Here is a 20,512-nt window from a genome sequence, read left to right as displayed (position 1 = left end):
GGCACATGCGCAGATTATTTGTTTACCACTTAGAACACAGGATGTCAGCGCCATCTTGTGACGGCGAATGTGGGGGCGGCTCCCAACATCTCCCCCTTTCCTTTTAATAAGAGCAATAGGCCACCCATATTAATGAGAGTGGAGATAGAGGTCAAATCTCCAGTGTGCAGGTAAAGGAGCCATGTACAGGATTAGCTCTTAGGCTCACAGGCTTTTACCCAGAGCAACCCTGACCTGTTCCCGTGTCGTTTTGCCTGGAGAGAAGGACACTTGGACACTCAACCTTCTTGAAAGATGACATGTCTCCCTAGAATAGGCTCATATATGCCGCAGAGCCCTTCTACTGCAGTGCTTAGCCGTGTAACTCTCTCGGGCTGCTGAAGCACACTCACTCTATCCCGTGCAATGAGACTAGCCTCGTGGGATGCAAGAGCTGAGTGGCCAGCGACCTATTGCCTAAGCATAGATATCAGGGGAAGCACCATGTTCTAGTACTGCAAGTGCCTGGGCAATAACCACCTTGTCTCTCCTAGTTTAGGCCTTAAGCTTACAGACCAACCAAAGAAGCAACACTAATCCACAGCAAAGTGTATCTCTAAATAATATCAATCCCACCCATTCTTTAAAGAAGGGAAATGCTGAGGAGATCCAATTGGGTAATCTTTTGGTCAGGGACAGGTCCAAGCGCGTGGAGTTGACCTGAAGTCTCAATTCCCAAAGGATCTGTTTAAATTCAGCCGTCCAATTCTGTAACATATACTGAAAAAGACTTTTTGACAAATTAGCTGCCCTAGTAAATTTCTCATACTGAATGGAAGTAACACACAATCCCGGAAACTTTTGTTCACATCCCAGCTGAGCTATTTGCCATAATACATCTAGTTGTTTCTGGACAAGATCTATGAGTTGATTAACCAGCATGAGACCACCCTGTATCTTGACATTAGCTGAGGCCTGTTTATCTATGACTGTAGTCACTGAGGCTGACAAAGTGTTAATGGTGTCAGTCGTCTGGACCTGTCCAGACAGAGCCAAGGCTATCTGAATCAAGGCCAAACCCAGTTCCTAGTTAGTGGTAAAAAAGCAGGGGAATACTTGAGCATTATACATCACCGTCATTGGGAGTGGAAATGTCGACATTATCCCCCAACGCTGCTCTCTCTTTATTATTGACGCCCTGGACATCACCAAGACGAGGGACATCAGTATTCCCTTGGTCAGTCTGGATTTTTCGGGTGAGTCTTTCTGGTATCCAAAATGGGTTGTCTTCATTCTGTGGGAAAACACAAACCGCTCCCCTGGATCTTATCAAAATAGGATCCGGGCCATACCATTTATTATCAAGGACATTTTTCCATTTAACCATCTCATTGGGCCTATCTGGCTCTGAACAATGACGTTCAGCCGCAGTATGGCCATGAGCATCAATATTTAAAAAATTGAGTGTAAAGAGTGCCATAGACACAGACACTCTTGGTACTCAGGTTAGAGTCTCTTCAATTTCCCTCTTCTGTTTTATAAGATAGGCTTTGAGGGTGCGATGCGCACGCTCAACAATACCCTGTCTTTGAGGGTTGTATGGAAGTCCAGTCAGGTGGGTTACGTCCATCTGACGGCAGAACTGCTGGAATTTTTGAGATGTATAAGCTGGTCCATTATCAGTCTTAAGGAGTTTGGGTTTCTCCCAAGTACTCCATGTCTCAAGACAATGTTGAATCACATGTGAGGCTTTTTTTCCTGTTAAAGGTGTGGCAAACATTACACCAGAGCAGGTGTCAATAGAAACATGTAAATATTGATTTCTCCCAAAGGAGGAAATATGCGTGACATTCATTTGCCAGACCTGTAATGGCCTGACGCCACGAGGGTTTACCCCTACATGAGTAGATAAAATTTGACAACAATCTAAAAGCATTATTAAGTAATCAGAATCATTTTCAGTAGAACCATTCTCTCTGGCGGCTCAAGGAATACCAGAGGAAGGAAAACAGCCATGTAGGCTTGGCAAAATTATTAGTTGAGCTATTTTGTCTCCTTGTGATATAGAAAAGACAACTTGAGGACAAGAACAGAGGACCTGAAGTTCCCCTTTACAATCCTGATCTACAACTCTAGGGTGGACAATAAGACCTTGTAGGCTGTAAGAGCCTGCCTCTGTCATACTGGCCACAAAATCTGAGAAGGACTCCTAAGGTCCCTGGACGATCTTTGTTAATTGTCCAGTGGCTTCACCTGCTCGGGAGAGCGCCTTCCAGGCCCTAATAGCCTTTTCATCTGATTCAGAACTATTAAGAACTGGCTCCTTGAACTCACCTAGTGATGAGTATAGGCTCCTTCTGTTAGAAACCTCCGCTAATTGATCTTTTTTCTTTTCTTTTTTTTTTTTCTTTTAATCTCTCCCCAGGTATTCTTACCTGACCTAAACTTTTCCTTGGGTTCAAGACCCGTGGAAAGGCCTGTATACTTATTTTGTGAACCATATTTCCTCTTTGCTCCTACTCTCTCTCCCCGCTTTACTTCTGATAGATTGTCCTGAATTTCATCCAGAATTTTTAGCCCTATCTTAACCACTTGATAACATGTGAAAAAGAACAAAAGGGCTCCTAACACTAGAAAAAGTTTAAGGCCAAACATACCTTGTAAAGCTATTTTCCACTTTACTTCTGATAGACTGTCTTGACTTTTCTTAGAAAGTTCAAGACCAGACTTACCTTGTAAAGCTGTACTCACTGGTACTCCTGTTCCCCAGCTGAAGAGTTCTGAATTTATGCAGTTGAATCTTTCTCAACAGTCTGTTTTACGGGAACCTTTATTACCGTGACCCGCAGTTCTGGTTCCGGAATGAGGGATCTTCCTTGCGCCGGTGATGGTAAACTCCCGTCCCGAGTTTTCTTGTATTTTCTCGTCCCGGATTTTCTCGTCCCGGATTTCTCGTCCCGGGTTTCGGCACCAACTCTTAAATGCGTTCTCACAACCGGCCAGGAAGAACACAACAAACCAGAATCTTCTGCGGCAAAACTTTATTGCTTACATCTTCAGGAGCCAGGAGCGCAAGCCCCAAGCCCCAAAAACGAAAGGCCCCCCGCTTACATCTTTAGGAGCCAGAGCGCCAGCGCGCCAGAGCGCCAGAGCAAGAGCTCTATTGTTTACATCTTTAGGAGCAAGCAAGCAAGAGCCAGAGCCAGAGAGCAAAAGCGCAAGAGCGCAAGCAAGAGAGAGAATGGCGGAAACCCCGTCCCCCTTTTAAGGAGAATTATCCTCTGCCTAGGATGTATCACTCCCTGATTGGCTGCAGCCCATGGCCGAGTTGACGTCACGGGAAAGGCAGAGTACATGTAGTGGAAAATTACTCTTGGCACATGCGCAGATTATTTGTTTACCACTTAGAACACAGGATGTCAGCGCCATCTTGTGACGGCGAATGTGGGGGCGGCTCCCAACATCTCCCCCTTTCCTTTTAATAAGAGCAATAGGCCACCCATATTAATGAGAGTGGAGATAGAGGTCAAATCTCCAGTGTGCAGGTAAAGGAGCCATGTACAGGATTAGCTCTTAGGCTCACAGGCTTTTACCCAGAGCAACCCTGACCTGTTCCCGTGTCGTTTTGCCTGGAGAGAAGGACACTTGGACACTCAACCTTCTTGAAAGATGACATGTCTCCCTAGAATAGGCTCATATATGCCGCAGAGCCCTTCTACTGCAGTGCTTAGCCGTGTAACTCTCTCGGGCTGCTGAAGCACACTCACTCTATCCCGTGCAATGAGACTAGCCTCGTGGGATGCAAGAGCTGAGTGGCCAGCGACCTATTGCCTAAGCATAGATATCAGGGGAAGCACCATGTTCTAGTACTGCAAGTGCCTGGGCAATAACCACCTTGTCTCTCCTAGTTTAGGCCTTAAGCTTACAGACCAACCAAAGAAGCAACACTAATCCACAGCAAAGTGTATCTCTAAATAATATCAATCCCACCCATTCTTTAAAGAAGGGAAATGCTGAGGAGATCCAATTGGGTAATCTTTTGGTCAGGGACAGGTCCAAGCGCGTGGAGTTGACCTGAAGTCTCAATTCCCAAAGGATCTGTTTAAATTCAGCCGTCCAATTCTGTAACATATACTGAAAAAGACTTTTTGACAAATTAGCTGCCCTAGTAAATTTCTCATACTGAATGGAAGTAACACACAATCCCGGAAACTTTTGTTCACATCCCAGCTGAGCTATTTGCCATAATACATCTAGTTGTTTCTGGACAAGATCTATGAGTTGATTAACCAGCATGAGACCACCCTGTATCTTGACATTAGCTGAGGCCTGTTTATCTATGACTGTAGTCACTGAGGCTGACAAAGTGTTAATGGTGTCAGTCGTCTGGACCTGTCCAGACAGAGCCAAGGCTATCTGAATCAAGGCCAAACCCAGTTCCTAGTTAGTGGTAAAAAAGCAGGGGAATACTTGAGCATTATACATCACCGTCATTGGGAGTGGAAATGTCGACATTATCCCCCAACGCTGCTCTCTCTTTATTATTGACGCCCTGGACATCACCAAGACGAGGGACATCAGTATTCCCTTGGTCAGTCTGGATTTTTCAGGTGAGTCTTTCTGGTATCCAAAATGGGTTGTCTTCATTCTGTGGGAAAACACAAACCGCTCCCCTGGATCTTATCAAAATAGGATCCGGGCCATACCATTTATTATCAAGGACATTTTTCCATTTAACCATCTCATTGGGCCTATCTGGCTCTGAACAATGACGTTCAGCCGCAGTATGGCCATGAGCATCAATATTTAAAAAATTGAGTGTAAAGAGTGCCATAGACACAGACACTCTTGGTACTCGGGGTAGAGTCTCTTCAATTTCCCTCTTCTGTTTTATAAGATAGGCTTTGAGGGTGCGATGCGCACGCTCAACAATACCCTGTCTTTGAGGGTTGTATGGAAGTCCAGTCAGGTGGGTTACGTCCATCTGATGGCAGAACTGCTGGAATTTTTGAGATGTATAAGCTGGTCCATTATCAGTCTTAAGGAGTTTGGGTTTCTCCCAAGTACTCCATGTCTCAAGACAATGTTGAATCACATGTGAGGCTTTTTTTCCTGTTAAAGGTGTGGCAAACATTACACCAGAGCAGGTGTCAATAGAAACATGTAAATATTGATTTCTCCCAAAGGAGGAAATATGCGTGACATTCATTTGCCAGACCTGTAATGGCCTGACGCCACGAGGGTTTACCCCTACATGAGTAGATAAAATTTGACAACAATCTAAAAGCATTATTAAGTAATCAGAATCATTATCCTCTGCCTAGGATGTATCACTCCCTGATTGGCTGCAGCCCATGGCCGAGTTGACGTCACGGGAAAGGCAGAGTACATGTAGTGGAAAATTACTCTTGGCACATGCGCAGATTATTTGTTTACCACTTAGAACACAGGATGTCAGCGCCATCTTGTGACGGCGAATGTGGGGGCGGCTCCCAACAATAGACTGTCTCTTTTCATCAAGGCCAGCTGCGCTTGGACAATGGGATAGGCTTTCTCCTAATGAGCCATTTCTAATATCCTGATGGAAGGCCTTCCTGTGCTCCAGTCAAGGCCTAGACTAAGGACTTTTGCCTGCGTGGGAACCTCTCTCCCTCTGCCCTCCCTCCCATAACCCTGGAGCCAAGGGTGTCATCCTGGGGCTCCTGGTTTCAGGGGCTGCCCCTTGTCCACCCCCGTTGAGTGTGGTCACTAGCTTAGATGCCCATACAGGGCTAAGTGGAAAGCCCTCACCTGTCTGCCTGACCAGAGCACAGGAGGAACTCTGGCCAGACATGGGCTATCCTCCCCCACCCCTTTTCCCCTATAGCCCCTTAGTTCCTAACAGGGCTTTGGTGAAGTTCTGGCTCATGATGCTACAGAAGGCCATGTCTGGGTTTTTGGTCTTGAAGTGAAGGAGCTACGCTATGCCTAAGTCTAGGCAGTCAACCCTGGTTTGGGCTACCCCTGGAGCCTTGTTAACATTTGATGACTGTGAAGACATGGCTCCACCCTTCACTTGAACACCCTGCCAGAGTAGCACCAAAGACATTAACACTAGAGAAATGACCCCACCCATCACCAGCTGGAACAATTGGGAGAATGACCCCACACTTCTTTCTCCTAGGAAGCAGACTGGAGCTGGCCTTTGTTGTAGGGGTTGCAAGTGAGCTGGCCCCGGGGTCATGAGACCAGGAGAGCTGTCCATACTTTCTTCTACTGTGTGGTGGTATGAGAAAGGGAAAGCTGATGATCTCTCTTTCTCTTTTCCCATTTTCTACCTGCTCCAGGCAGGAAAATTGGCCCTCCACCTCACCAGCTGCAGAACTTGGGAGAGCAGACTCTGCAACTCACATGGGAAGCACAATAGAGCTGGCCCTGTTGGCATGGGTTGGGTGGGCCGACTCCCACAGCAATGAGTGGAAGAGGTGGCTCTGCCCCTCACTAGTTGTGGTACAGAATGAACTAGACAGAGCAGTGTTAAAAGACCTTTCCCTAGTGGTAAGGCTGTGGAAGAGAAGGCTTGTGAACCAGCTAATCTACCTTCCAGGCTCAGATCTAGGACTTTGAGTTTGCCCACCCCAACACTTAACATTGTTTATAAGCTTCTAGAGAATGTGAAAGGACTAGTCTAACAGATCCAAACCAGCAGGGTCTCCATGACACAGAATATGAGCAGGCTATCCAAAGGAGTCCTAGTAAATTTCAAGTATTGATAGTATAGATGAAGCCAGAAGCCTTGAACCAGACCAATGACTCCTTATGAACATTTCGAAGTAAAGAAGTGTGGACAAAAGGACATACTGTAGGACACACTATGACAATTACAGCTACCACAATAAATTTTCTTCTTTTGGGAGGAGGTCTCAAAGGCAGAGGGTAGGTATGAAGAGATGGGGAGAAGAGTGGGATTAGGATACATGATGAATTCACAAAGAATAAATAACTCCTTCTAGTTGTTCACAATGAATAAATTTAAAATTCACAAAGAATAAATATAAAGCTAAGTAAAAAAGCATACAGTCATGAAGTATGAGTAGAATACTATTTTATGATTTGCAACTGATATTGATAATTAAAAATAAATATAATGAGATAATACAGAATGCCCACAGGAATCTAAAAAAGACTGATGGCACTAACTTCTGATGAGAAAGAACAGTAGGAATTATCACATATACTGAACAGGACCCAAAGTCATCAGGTACTTATAAAGTCAGGTGAAAGTTTCTAACAATACAAAATAAAGATTTATCTTTGGATACAAAAGCAAAGCTACTTAGAATTTCCCCCAGTGAATTAAATCAGCATCCAAACGCTGACACCATTGCATACACTAGCAAGATTTTATCGAAAGGACCCAGATGTAGCTATCTCTTGTGAGACTATGCCGGGGCCTAGCAAACACAGAAGTGGATGCTCACAGTCAGCTAATGGATGGATCACAGGGCTCCCAATGGAGGAGCTAGAGAAAGTACCCAAGGAGCTAAAGGGATCTGCAACCCTATAGGTGGAACAACATTATGAACTAACCAGTACCCCAGAGCTCTTGACTCTTGCTGCATATGTATCAAAAGATGGCCTAGTCGGCCATCACTGGAAAGAGAGGCCCATTGGACACGCAAACTTTATATGCCCCAGAACAGGGGAACGCCAGGGCCAAAAAGGGGGAGTGGGCGGGTAGGGGGGTGGGGGTGGGTGGGTATGGGGGACTTTTGGTATAGCATTGGAAATGTAAATGAGCTAAATACCTAATAAAAAAATTAAAAAAAAAAGAAAAATGAAAACTGTTCAGTATCATGGTGTCATCAAGATGGGAAAAGAGCCAACAGCAAATTAACTTCATCATGTCACAGATGCCTTGCTGTCCAAAGCTAAGACTAACATTAGTATCAAACTAGCAAGATGCCATGTTAATGCACTGAGTGGTATTCTCCATTCAAATTCCTATGTCTCCCATTACAGTAGTGTTTGGAAATGTGGTCTTTGGGAGAAAGTCAGGGTCAAATTAAGCCACAAAGCATACAATACGTTTTAAAGGCTTCTTGAAAAGACCAAGACAAATTATATCTTCCTGGTCCCACTCAACATTAAGCAAGGCCCCTAAAGCTCACTGGAAAAATTGTGGTTGGTAGATGGTCAGTCATTCCCATATAAACCTCAACCTATCTGTAGCAGAAGCCTGTTGGGAAAGGTATGTGAAAGGGAAAGGTATGTGAAATCATGGGATCAAGCCTAAGTTCCCACAAAACATTCCAACAGCTTTGATGCACTTAATCTTCTTACCACAGCTAGAGGGAGCCAAAATATTGTTCATAGATGAGTGCCTAACCAAACAATGGAGTATCCATATAAAATAAGCCATTAATCCTCACTGATAATAAATTAGTTCACTATAAGAAGGAATAGAGGAAGCATAAATGGTAACAGAATGAAATTCTCCTAATGCAACCTGGATCCTTTAATAAAATGAAATACTAAGAGGACAAAAACATCTATCATGACAGACAAGACAGTCAATGGTTTCTAGGAGTTCTGGAAGGAAATCAGGGGACATAGAATTATCTTAGTATATCAACACAATTTTCTGTGTGAGTGTAATGTCAAATACACACCATTGTGTTTTAAAGAATTTCAAAGGTCACAGAACTGCATTAAGGTTGCCCAAGTACTACTTCTCCTTGCCAGAGACTTGTGCCTTCTATATGCCACTAGCACTCTCTAGGAAACTTATTAAATCCTAGTCAACTCCCCACCAGAGTCTTTTGAGGTACCACATGTCACCTGAATATTCAGGCTCCGTGGTCTGAGTCATAAATACCAGCAGACAGAGCAAATCCATACCCATGGTTTAGCTGCAGTCCAAATGTTGTAAGTACCATGGTTGAAAGTAGAAAACTAGCTACAACAAAGAAGAAAATGCAATCAACATACTAACACTATATGTGCATTGATTCCTCAATAAAGAAATCAAAACAGCTTCTGAGAATTCTGCTTCTGAGGACTGGAAACAATTTTTATCTTCACAGAAAAGGGAAGCTTCTTTGAGCTATACAAACAAGATTAACAAGAGACACCTAGAAAGACATTCAACTCTAAAAGCAGTAACCAAGGATAAATATTTGTAGAGAGTGTCACACCAAAAACATTCAGCAATCCAATAAGATACGAAGAATGTGGATATAGAATGATGTACAAGAAAAGGAACAAATGATTGGTAGTTTTTGATGTTCAATGAAATAGAGTAATCACAGTTTTTTTCCACCTGTGATTATGTTTCTAAAATGAAGACTGTGAGTCTTAATTATTTCATGAATAACTGCTTAGGTCATAAGCTTAGTATTGTTCCCCAAGTAGCTAGAAAATTAACCCATTTATTTTATGGTATGCATACTACATGGCTGGTTACCTCTTCTCATTTTCATGTCTGTCTCCATCAGCAGGCAGGATGAATCCCCTCCCTCACCTGACTATATCACACAATTGTCTCTGCCTGCTGGACTTCTATCCTGCTTTAGCTAATAGGCCAAAAACAATTTTAGTAACAGGTGATACTTCCACACAGTTCACAGGAGATTTTCCCTATAAAACAGTAGATTTTGGAGTGTCATCATTCCTACATTTGCCACATTGATGTTTTGATTTATTACTTAGCTTTTAACTTAGCTTACTTAATAAATAAAATTTTATATGTATGTTGTTATTTTAGAAATGTGACTGCCTTTTAATATTTTGCATAAAGGAAATTTCATTCAAATAAAAAAAAGCAATATTAAAATACCCAAAATAACTTACATACTCTATAAAATACTAATCATAGAATATTGAAGTTCTAATGAAAATGACATGAAAAGAATGCAGACAACAATTCGTAGAATGATTATAACTAAAACGAAATAAGAAAAGTAAAAGAGATGAGGAAGAATGAAGGTTAGTGTTTTTGTCAACTTAAAATAAGCTAGATATCTAGGAAGAGGGAAAGTCCATTGGGAGACCATTTCCATCTGATTTTCCTGGAGGAAAGTCTGGGGACATTTGCCAAGTTGATGATTGGTGTAGACAGTCTAAACACACTGTGGATGGTGTCATCCCTGGCTAGTGGTCCTGTGTTGTCTAAAAGAACAAAGTCAGCTAGCCATGGAGAGAAAGTCAGTAATCAGCTATCCTCCAAAACCACTGCTTCAGTTCCCTGTTTGAGTTCTCTGCCTTGAGTTCTTGTTCTGACTTTCCTTCATGATATACTACAAGCTGTATGATGAAATAAATCCTTTTCTCTCCTAGATGGCTTTTGATCATCTTGTTTTTCACCATGAACCAGAACAAATTAAGTAAGAAAGTTAATACAAGATATGATAACCAACTTCAAATTGCAAAAGAAAAACTCCAAATGAAGCTGGAAATGAAAAACTCAAAAATCCAAGTAATATTCTCAGTATAGTGAATGACTGAGCAACAGAGAAGGGATGTTGAAAACACAGGGTTGGAAGAAAAAAGAGTAGTAATTGGGTCACTCAGGAAGGGTCAAGCAGAACTTTATGTAGACAGCAAAAGGAGATAAAGGAGATACAAACTGACAAAGAAGAAATAAAGGTATCATTACATGCACATGATATGATAGTATATATGTGACCCCAAAAATTCTACCAGAGAACTTCTACAGGTGATAAACAACTTCAGCACAGTGGCTAAATATAAAATTAATTCAAATAAATCAGTAGCATTCCTCTATACAAATTACAAAGGGGCTGAGAAAGAAAATAGGGAAACAATACACTTCACAATAGTCACAAATATATCTTGGGGTAACTCTACCAAAACAGTTGAAAGATCTGTATGACAAGACATTCAAGTCTCTCAAGAAATAAATCAAAGAAGACCTAAGAAAATGGAGAGATCCTATATGCTCATGGATTGGTAGGACTGACATAGTAAAAATGGAATCATACAAAAAGCAAGCTATAGATTCAATTAAATCCCCATCAGAATTCCAACACAATTCTTTAAAGACACAGAAAAGGTTATTCTCAATTTCATATGGAAAAACAAAAATACCCAGGATAGTGAAACAATTCTTGACTATAAAAGAACTTCTGGGGGAATCACCATCTCTGACCTGATGCTATCAAACTGTTCTATAGTGATAAAAACTGCATAGTATTGGCACAGAGACAGACAGGTTGATCAATGGAGTAGAATTGGACACGAGATCTTTGACAAAGATGCTAAAAATATTCAATGGACAAAAGAAAGCATCTTCAATAAATGGTGCTGGTCTGTCTGTCAGTCAGTATGTAGAAAAATGAAAATAGATCCATTTTTGTCACCTTGCACAAAGCTTAAGTCCAAGTGGATCAGCAACCTCAATATAAAACCAGATACACTGAATCTAATAGAAGAGAAAGTGGGAAAGAGGCTTGAACACATGGGAAAAGACAATTTCCTAAAGAGATCTCCAATGGCTCAGGCTCTAAGCTCAAGAACTGATAAATGGGATCTCTTGAAATTTAAAAGGCATCTGCAAGTCAAAGGATACAGTCAATTGGACAAATTGCAACAGATTGGGAAACAACTTCACTAACACCACATCTGGTAGAGGGCTAATATCCAAAATGTATAAAGAACTCAAGAAGCTAAATGTGGGGCATTGGCCTATCCACAGACAGTCTGGTCTCCAGTCGAGTTGATGTGTGGAACCCTGGGAACTGGTGGTGATAGTTCACCTACATGGGATGTTACTCATTCCCTCATGCCTCCTGGAACCCTGGCTTCCATCAAAGTTACCATCCTTACAGCCCCCACAGGAGAAGCTGTGGCTAGTAGTCATGTAGACAATGTCCCAAGCTTATGACCTTCAGGCTAGTCTTCTCCCATTTACCTAGCAACAGTAAGATAACAGCCCACCATAAGAGGGGCTTCTTGGCCCCACCTCGATTTCTTCTCTCACGCTACTCATCATTTTCTCACTCTTTCTCTCTAACCTCTTAATTTCTCTCCCTCTCACTCACTCTCTCTTTCTTATTCTCTATCCTTCCTTCTCTCTCTCCCCTTTTCTCCCTTCTCTCCTCTTGGCCATGGCCGGTCTCTCTCTCTTTTACATTCTCTCTTTCTCCCTGCCTTTCTACAATAAAGCTCTAAAACCATAGACTGTCTCTGTTCATCAAGGCCTGCTACGCTTGGGCAATGGGATAACCTTTCCTCTAATGAGCTGTTTCAAATCTCCCAGTGGAATGCCTTCCTGTACTCCAGTCAAGGCCAGAACTAAGAACTTTTGCCTGTGTGGGAACCTCTCTCCCTCTGCCCTCTGTCCCGTATCTCTGGGGCTGAGGGTATCACTCTGGGTCCCCTGATATTGTGGCTACCCCTTGTCTACCCCCTGATGAGTGGGGTCAGTGGCTTACATGACCACCTGGGGCTGAGTGGAAAGCTTCTGGAAGCCCCCCCCCCATGTCTGCCTGCCTAGAGCACAGAAGAACTCTGGCCAGACGTGGGCACTCTCCCTCCCCCTCTTTCACCTACCCCCATAGCCCACAGCTAAACTCCAATAAAACAAACAACCCAATCAATATATAATGTATAGAACTAAAGAGAGAACTCATAACAGAGGTATCTTGAATGGCTGAGAAGTACTTAAAGAAATATTCAAAGTCCTTGGTGATCCAACTTATACCAATCAATATGGCTAAGATAAAAAACTCAGGTGACAGCACGTGTTGGTGAAAATGCGGAGAGAGAGAGAAGCACTCCTTCATTGCTGGTGGGGTTGCAAACTGATATAACTACTCTGGAAATCAATCTGGAGGTTCCTTAGAAAATTTTAAATAGTTTTACCTGAAGACCCAACTACATCACTTCTGGGCATACAGCCAAAAGATGCCCCACCATGTCACAAAGGCAGGTGTTCCACTATGTTCATAGTAGCCTTATTTGTGATAGAGAGAAGCTGGAAACAACCCAGATGTCCATTAACTGTATATTGTATACAGAAAATGTGGTTCATTTACACAATGGTATTCTATTCAGGTATTAAAAATGAGGACATCACGAGTTTTAGAGGCAAATGGATGGAACTAGAAAATATCATCCTGAGTGAGGTAACTCAGACCCAAAAGGACATACATGGTATGTACTCACTAATAAGTAGATATTAGACAAACAATTACAGCATACCCAGGATATAATCCACAGGACTCAGGAATGTTAACAAGGTGAAGTGCCTAAGTGAGGATGAGTCAATCCTCTTTGGGAGGGGGACAAACACAATCACAGTCAACAGATGGAGAGAGGGGCCTTAGGCAGAGAGGGGGCAAGTGTGGAAAGGAACATGGTCAGTTATTGGGAGGGTAGAATCTGTAGTGAAGCCCTGGGGGCCAGCAGAAAGAATGGAATACAGGCAACCTTGGAAGTTAGGAGATGGGGAACCCTCTAGAATGTACTAGAGACCTGGGAAGTGAGACACACTAGGGACTCAGATGAAATGCCCAACAATGTGTGGGACCATGAAAGGCAGCCTGTTTGGGTTGAATGAGGCTTGCTCTGGGGATCCAGCAGAGACCCAGTTGAAAACTCTACAAGGGACAGAACAGTGAGCCACATTCCCAGAGACAGGTGCTTGACACCACAGACAACTCCATAATACTGTGACTATAAGTCACACAGATAGTGTACCAAGCTTCTGGCATTCTGGCTAGACTCCATCCCCACAGTTACCTAACTATAGCCAGGTATGTTCCTCCCCACAGTTACCTTGCAGCAGCAAGATAGTCCAGCCCACTATAAAAGGGGCTGTTGGCCCCTCCTCCCTCTCTTTAAGCTCTTACCTTTCTTACTCTCATCTCTAGCCCTCCTTCTTTCTCTCCCTTCCCCCCTCTCTCCATGTGGTCATGGACTATCTCTCTCTTTTTTTTTCTACCTTCTCTCTTTCTACCTGCCTTTCTACAATAAAACACTAAAACCATAGACTCTCTCAGATCATCAAGCCCTGCCATGCTTGAATGATAGGCTATGCTTTCGCCTAAAGAGTCGAGTCTAACCTCCCTCAGAAAGGCCTCCCAGTGCTCCAGCCATGGACCAGACAAAGGATTATCACCCCCATGGGAACTACCCAGTGTCCCCTCTCTCCCTGCTATCTCCTTTCTTCATCCCTGGGGATGACCAAGCCACCCTGCCCCCTGGGGCCTCCATTTTGGTCTCAGCTCTTCAGTGGTGTCCAGCAATGTCTGGGATGTCCAAGACTGAGAACCTGCTATCTCTGGCCTCTGTGAGGCCCAGAGACCTTGGACCGACCCTCGTCCACCCCCTGGAGAGGTAGGTTCTGTGGCTTCCCACAGCCAGACACTCACCTGAGATTGTGTGGAAAGCATGTGGGAGTCCTCCCAAATCTTCCCACCCAGAGCACTGGAACTCTGGCAGGACATGGGTTTTCTCACACTCCCTTTATTCCCCAACGCTAACTGCCCCACAACAATGGGGAGAGGAAACTTGTAGACTCCACCTCCAATAGAAATGACAGGGCATCAAGTGGAGGGATGGAGTTGCCACCCCACAGTAAAAAACTCTGACCCAGAATTGTTCCGGTCAAAAAGAACTTCAGGGACAAAAGTGAAGGGACTTGGAGTAAGGAGGAAGAGTGACCAGTCCAAATTGGGTTCTAGTTCAAGGGGAGGTTCCAAGGCCTCACAATACTCCTGATACTATCATGTGCTTACAGACAGGAGCTTAGCATGGCAGCCCTCTGATAGACTCAATAGGCAGCTGAAGGATTCAGATGCAGATACTTACACCCAACAAATGGATAGAAGCCAGGGATCCCTATGCTTGAATAAGGTAACAGCTTGAAGATGAGGAGGACTGTGATCTCATAGAAAGACCAGCAGTCTCAACTGACCTGGACCTCTGAGATATCTCAGACACTACACCACCAACCAGGCAGCATACAGTAGCTGATATGAAGCCCCAGACACAATAGAGCAGAGAACTGCCTCGTATGGCCTCAGTGGGAGATGTGCCTAGACTTCAAGGGACTTGATACCCCAAGGAGGAGGTAGGTCTAGTGAGGTGAGTGTGGGGGGATGAGGACATACTCTTGAAGAAGAGGGAGTAGTAATGTTATAAGGGACTGACTTGGGTAGACAAGGGGGTGGATAAAGACTGGACTGTAAAAACAGATTACATGATGATGTTGATGATGATGATGATAGTAATAACTTCCCAAGAGATGTATATAATAAAAATATTAATAAAAATGATGAATCTGAGAGATTAGATACTATACAGATGTAACAGAGGCCTCTATATTATTACCTCCACTAACAAGGCTCAGGGATCACTGTGGAAGGAATATGAGAGCTAGAGGTAGTGGATAACTACAGGAAATATCCAGATACAGTGGACAGCTGCACAAATGAACAGACAGACGTAGTGAAAGCAACTAAGATTAAAAAAAAAAATCCAGCAAGAGTACATACTGTTTTCAACAAATAATACTGGTTTAATTGGAGGTTAGCTAGTAGAAGAATGCTAAATGACACATTCTTAACTCCATTTACAAAGCTCAAGTCCAAGTGGATCAAGGACCTCCACATAAAACCAGATACACTGAAACTAATAGAGGAGAAAGTAGGGAAGAGCCTTGAACACATGGGCATAGGAGAAAATTTCTTGAAAAGAACACCAGTGGCTTATGCTCTGAGATCAAGAATCAACAAATGAGTCCTCATAAAATTGGAAAGCTTCTGTAAGGCAAAGGACACTGTCAATAGGACAAAATGGCAAGTCACAGATTGGGAAAAGACCTTTACCTATCCTGCATCTGATAAAGGGTTAATATCCAATATATACAAAGAACTCAAGAACATATACTCCAGAGAATCAAATAACCCTATTAAAAATGGGGCACAGAGCTAAACAATGAATTCTCAAATGAGAAATACTGAATGGCAGAGAAGAACCTAAAGAAATGTTCAACATCCTTAGTCATCAGGGAAATGCAAATCAAAACAACCCTGAGATTCCACCTTACACCAGTCAGACTGACTAAGTTGAAAAAATCAGGTAACAGCAGATGCTGGCAAGGAAATGGAGAGAGAGGAACACTATTCCATTATTGGTGGGATTGCAAACTGATACAACTACTCAGGAAATCAGTCTGGCAGTTCCTCAGAAAATTTGACATAGGATTACCTAAAGAACAGGATAAGGTATGGGGACCAGAAAAGCAGACAAGCCCAGAGGGTCAGAAAGAATGAGTGGAAATATGCAATCTCTGGGGGTTAGGATGTGGGGATACCTTCTAGAAAGTACAAGACACCTTGGAGGTGAGAGACTCCCAGGACTCCCTGGGGCTGACCTTAGCTAAAATGTCCAACATTTGGGAAAGTGAACTAGAAGAGTCCACCTTCACTAGACAGACAGGGCCTCAAGTAAAGGAACGGGGTTACCAAACCCACAGTAAAAGTTTCTGACCCAGAATTGTTTCTGTATTAAAGAACTGTAGGGACAGAAGTGGAGAAGAGACTGAAGGAAAATCCAATCATTGACCAACCCAACCTTGGATCCATCTTATGGGTAGGCACCATGGTTATGTGACATTATGGTGTGCTTAAGACAAGGGTCTCGCATGGTTGTCATGTGAGAGGCCTTACCAGCAGCTAACTGAGACAGATTCAGGTATTTATACCGAATCATTGACTGAAGTTGGAGAACCTTATGGTTGAATTAACAGAAAGATTGAAGAAGTTGAATGGAAGTCAACACCATAGGAAGCTTAGCAATCACTACTAACCCAGACCCCTGAGAACTCCCAGAGTCTGAGCCAGTAACCAGATTGCATACGTAGGCTGGTATAACACCCCAGGGCACATAGATAGCAGAGGACTTCCTGGTTTGGCCTCAGTGGGAGAAGATGTGTCTAATACCTCAGAAACCTGAAATTCCAGAGAAAGGGGGTGCTTGGTGGAGGAGGGAGAGGAGAAGCACCCTCTAGGAGGCAAGAGGGGGTTGGATTGTGATGAGGAAATATTGGAGGGGTGACCCAAACGGGGGGGCAAAGGCTGCAATGTAAATAAATAAAATTATTTTAAATTTTTTTTCTGTATAAATGTATGCCTCTATGTGAGTGTTCACTGGTACTTGTGGTAAGTCCATAGGCTAGAAGAGAGTTGTGAGTGTTCTGGAACTAGAGATATAGGCAGCTGAGAATTGCCCTGCATTCATTCTAGGGACCATACTCCAGTCTTCAGCAAGGGCAGCAAGTGCTCCTAAAAAATGAATCCATCTCTAGCCCATCTAAATGTATATGTTTAAAGAAATATTAACAGCAGAAATCTCTGAGGAAAAAAAAGATTTCAGAAGGGCCAAAGGACCCATAGAAATATAAGGAAATAGTAACTCAATTATGATTGGATTCTTTCAGCCATATGCATTTAAACACATTGTTAAACTACTTTCTTAGATCTTTGCATGTTGCTTTTTCATAATCAATCTTTAGTTGAAATTATAAAATACTACATCATTTAAACATGAAATATCAATTTACACAAGAAAGTAATTAGAATATGCCTAGTAATAATGGCTATGAGTTACAAAAATAATGTCAATATGCAAAAGTTTTGTTTCAAGAGAATTAGTCCTGTTGACGTCATGGAAAGCATGCCATAAATAATTAGATAATCCTCAGAGAGAGAAAAGCAGGACAAAGGGAAAGAAGAGGAAACACCTGTATTTGGGATATTAACCAAGGTTTTCTATAGGGAACAATGGAAAGCTGTCCACTTCAAGATTCCAGTTTAGTTGCATGATGTAACTTTCAATTGACCTTAAAATTTAAATTACTGGGTTTTATAAAGGCCCTGGGACATTTAAGGTTGAATTGTCTTGAATATTATGATATTAATATGCTGAGAACAAAGAAAGAAAACTTTATTGTTCAATAGTGAAATGTCTTTTAAATAGAAGAGGGCAGAGTGTCCTGGTGAGCCTCAATTTTTATCGTGACACAGATTAAAGTCATGTGAGAGAAGAAATCACAACTGAGGAATTGCCTAGATTATCTTGGCCTGTGGGCATGACTATGAGGAATTATCTTTACCATAAGTTAATGCAAGCAAACATGGCCTATGGTAAGTTGCACCAAAAAGCTACCTAAGCAGGACCTGTAACCAATCCAGAATTGCAGCTAGGAAGGAGAGTTTCCTGTAGACACTGTTCCTTGTGCTGCTTGAGTTCCTGACATGACTTCCTTCACTGATGGACTCTGTACTGAGAGGATAAGCCAGATAACCCATTTTATCTCCTAGGATGTTTGTGGTCAAAATGTTTTCCCATGAAATAGAAAAGGAAACTAGAACAGGCACAAATTGCCTAAAAGATATTTATTAAGTTAGAGAATATTCTAAGTCATACAAATACTAAAGGAAACTACAAATGTGGATCTATTAAATTCTTATTTATCATCTGTAGAGATGATAAATTGTTAAAAATGTCATATACCTTTCATCACTATCAAGTTCAGTGACCAATGATAATCAGTTATTACCTGAAGACTATTGATCTTTGGATGAAGAAGGGGCTTGTCAAAAATGGGAGCAGTCCTGGACCCATAATTATTACAGTGGGTCTCATCTCAAGGGGATCCAGTGAAGCGTCATTAAGAGGAGAGTAGGAACGTTCAACACACTATTTCTATTAAAAGTGGTGTACTGATCTACTTTCAAGGGAATGGTTAATATCCCAACTGATTTCACCTCAGGCCATCAACTCAGCAGGGTTGTAGAAATGCCCCAAAAGGATAAGGGCAAATTTGTCCTATAAGTTCTCTTGTGTATCATCACAGCAGCTCTCAGTTGCATCACTAGAGTGTAGTACTCTCTTCATCTTCTTCACCTCCTTCTTGTTCTACAACTTCTTCAACTTCTTCATCTTCTTCCTCAGGGCTCTCTTGAATGGCTCTCTGAAGAATCAGCCTGAGAGTCCCACACTGGAATTGGCAGTGCTTAATTGAGCCAACAAATAAGCAAATGATAGGATTGGCACAGCTGTTAACACCGGATAGTAGGAGAATTGTCTCATAAAAATAACCACAAGGCATAATTGAATTCTCTTCTTTCTTCCAGTAAAAGAAGCATATGCCAATCCCAAAGCCACAGATCAAGACGACCAGTGCTGTAAGCATAATGGTCACAAGCAGCCTGGTCACAGGTGTCTGCTGTGAACCACAGAAGACCCTGAACAGCAGGGCTTGATTGGATCTAGAAAGAACCACAAATAAAACAAGTAACCATACAACTATGATGAGAGCAAGTTTCCAACACATATCCCAGTTATAAATATAATCCAGCACTTTACAAATTATCCAATTCCAAAGGGTCAACAGAAGGGAAAAAACCCAGAGCAGAGTACAAATGACAGTTGATGTGTGTTTTGGGCGTTGGGCATGATACCAAGTGGGCCAAAGGACAGACAACCAGTACTCCACACTAATGGCTGTGATCATGCTCACCCCTGCAAGGTATGCCAGTATGGTCACATTGACAGAAAACAACGCCATGTGAATGTCGATGTAGTGAAACTGCCTAATGAGATTTTCCAGGGAAAATACAATGTGAGTGCAGAGGAAGAGGAAGTTTGCCCCAGACAGGTTGAAGATGTAGACAGAGAAGGCATTCCTGTGCATGTGGAAGCCCAGAAGCTGCAGCACTATGACATTTCCTGTCAGTCCAATGATGGCAATGATAATGGAAAGCAAACTCATGGCAAGGGACATGTCACAAGATGAAGATTCCATGAAGTAGCTTTCATTCTGTTCTCTGAATTCAATATTCCAGTCTGGGAAGCTTGAATCCATGTTTGGGAACACTCCTGGAATAAAAAACAAGACATAATCGCATGCTTTGCATTCTCTAATTCACAAGACCACCCTGATATTTGTAAGCTGATATGGCACAAAATGATGGAAAATGAGCTTAAGAAATTTATCAAAACCAGTATGTTTAGAGACTTCTTTTAAAACCAGTCTGAATTTATTTGGGTTATCTACAATCCATGTCATGTACTAACACGAATGTAGTTGATGGTCCAAGTATACACCCCAAGTGTCTCATGTTGTGTGGCAGAATGAAATGGAACACTGAACCTGTAGGGGTTTGAGTATAATGGCATCCATCAATCCATACATTTGAATATACAGTCACTGTTTGGTGGAACTGTTTGGAGAAGGGTTATATGTAGGGGTAATTCTGATGCTAAGGTCCTGCTCCCCAATCAGTTATTGATATGTTGCTAAAGAAAGACATTGGCCCTCTGCTGGTCAGGGGGGAGGGCAAAGGGTGATTTACAGGACTTTTGGGTACCTGGAGTCAAGCAGAGAGATGCAAGAGAGGAAAGGAGAGCTTTGCCATACTTCTGGTGGAGGAGGGTTGAAGAGCCATTTGAGATCTCAAAATGGAGTGGCCACATAGGCTGTTTCTACAGACAGGTCAGTGGTATTATCAGGGGCTAGATG

General features: G+C 42.6%; 1 protein-coding gene and 1 pseudogene across 1 annotated transcript; one reads left to right on the top strand and one right to left on the bottom strand.

The window, feature by feature from the left end:
• The first annotated feature begins 8,150 nt into the window (after positions 1-8,150).
• Gm51465 lies at positions 8,151-9,253 on the top strand (annotated as a pseudogene).
• Positions 9,254-18,789: 9,536 nt separating this feature from the next.
• Mrgprb8 (MAS-related GPR, member B8) lies at positions 18,790-19,912 on the bottom strand. The gene has a single exon (NM_207539.2). The coding sequence runs from the start codon at positions 19,853-19,855 to the stop codon at positions 18,863-18,865; it is 993 nt and encodes a 330-aa protein (NP_997422.1). The 5' UTR covers positions 19,856-19,912; the 3' UTR covers positions 18,790-18,862.
• Positions 19,913-20,512: the final 600 nt, after the last annotated feature.

This window comes from Mus musculus, chromosome 7 (assembly GCF_000001635.26).
Source record: "Mus musculus strain C57BL/6J chromosome 7, GRCm38.p6 C57BL/6J".
Lineage (NCBI taxonomy): Eukaryota > Metazoa > Chordata > Mammalia > Rodentia > Muridae > Mus > Mus musculus.
This window is presented reverse-complemented; position numbering and strand designations above follow the sequence as displayed.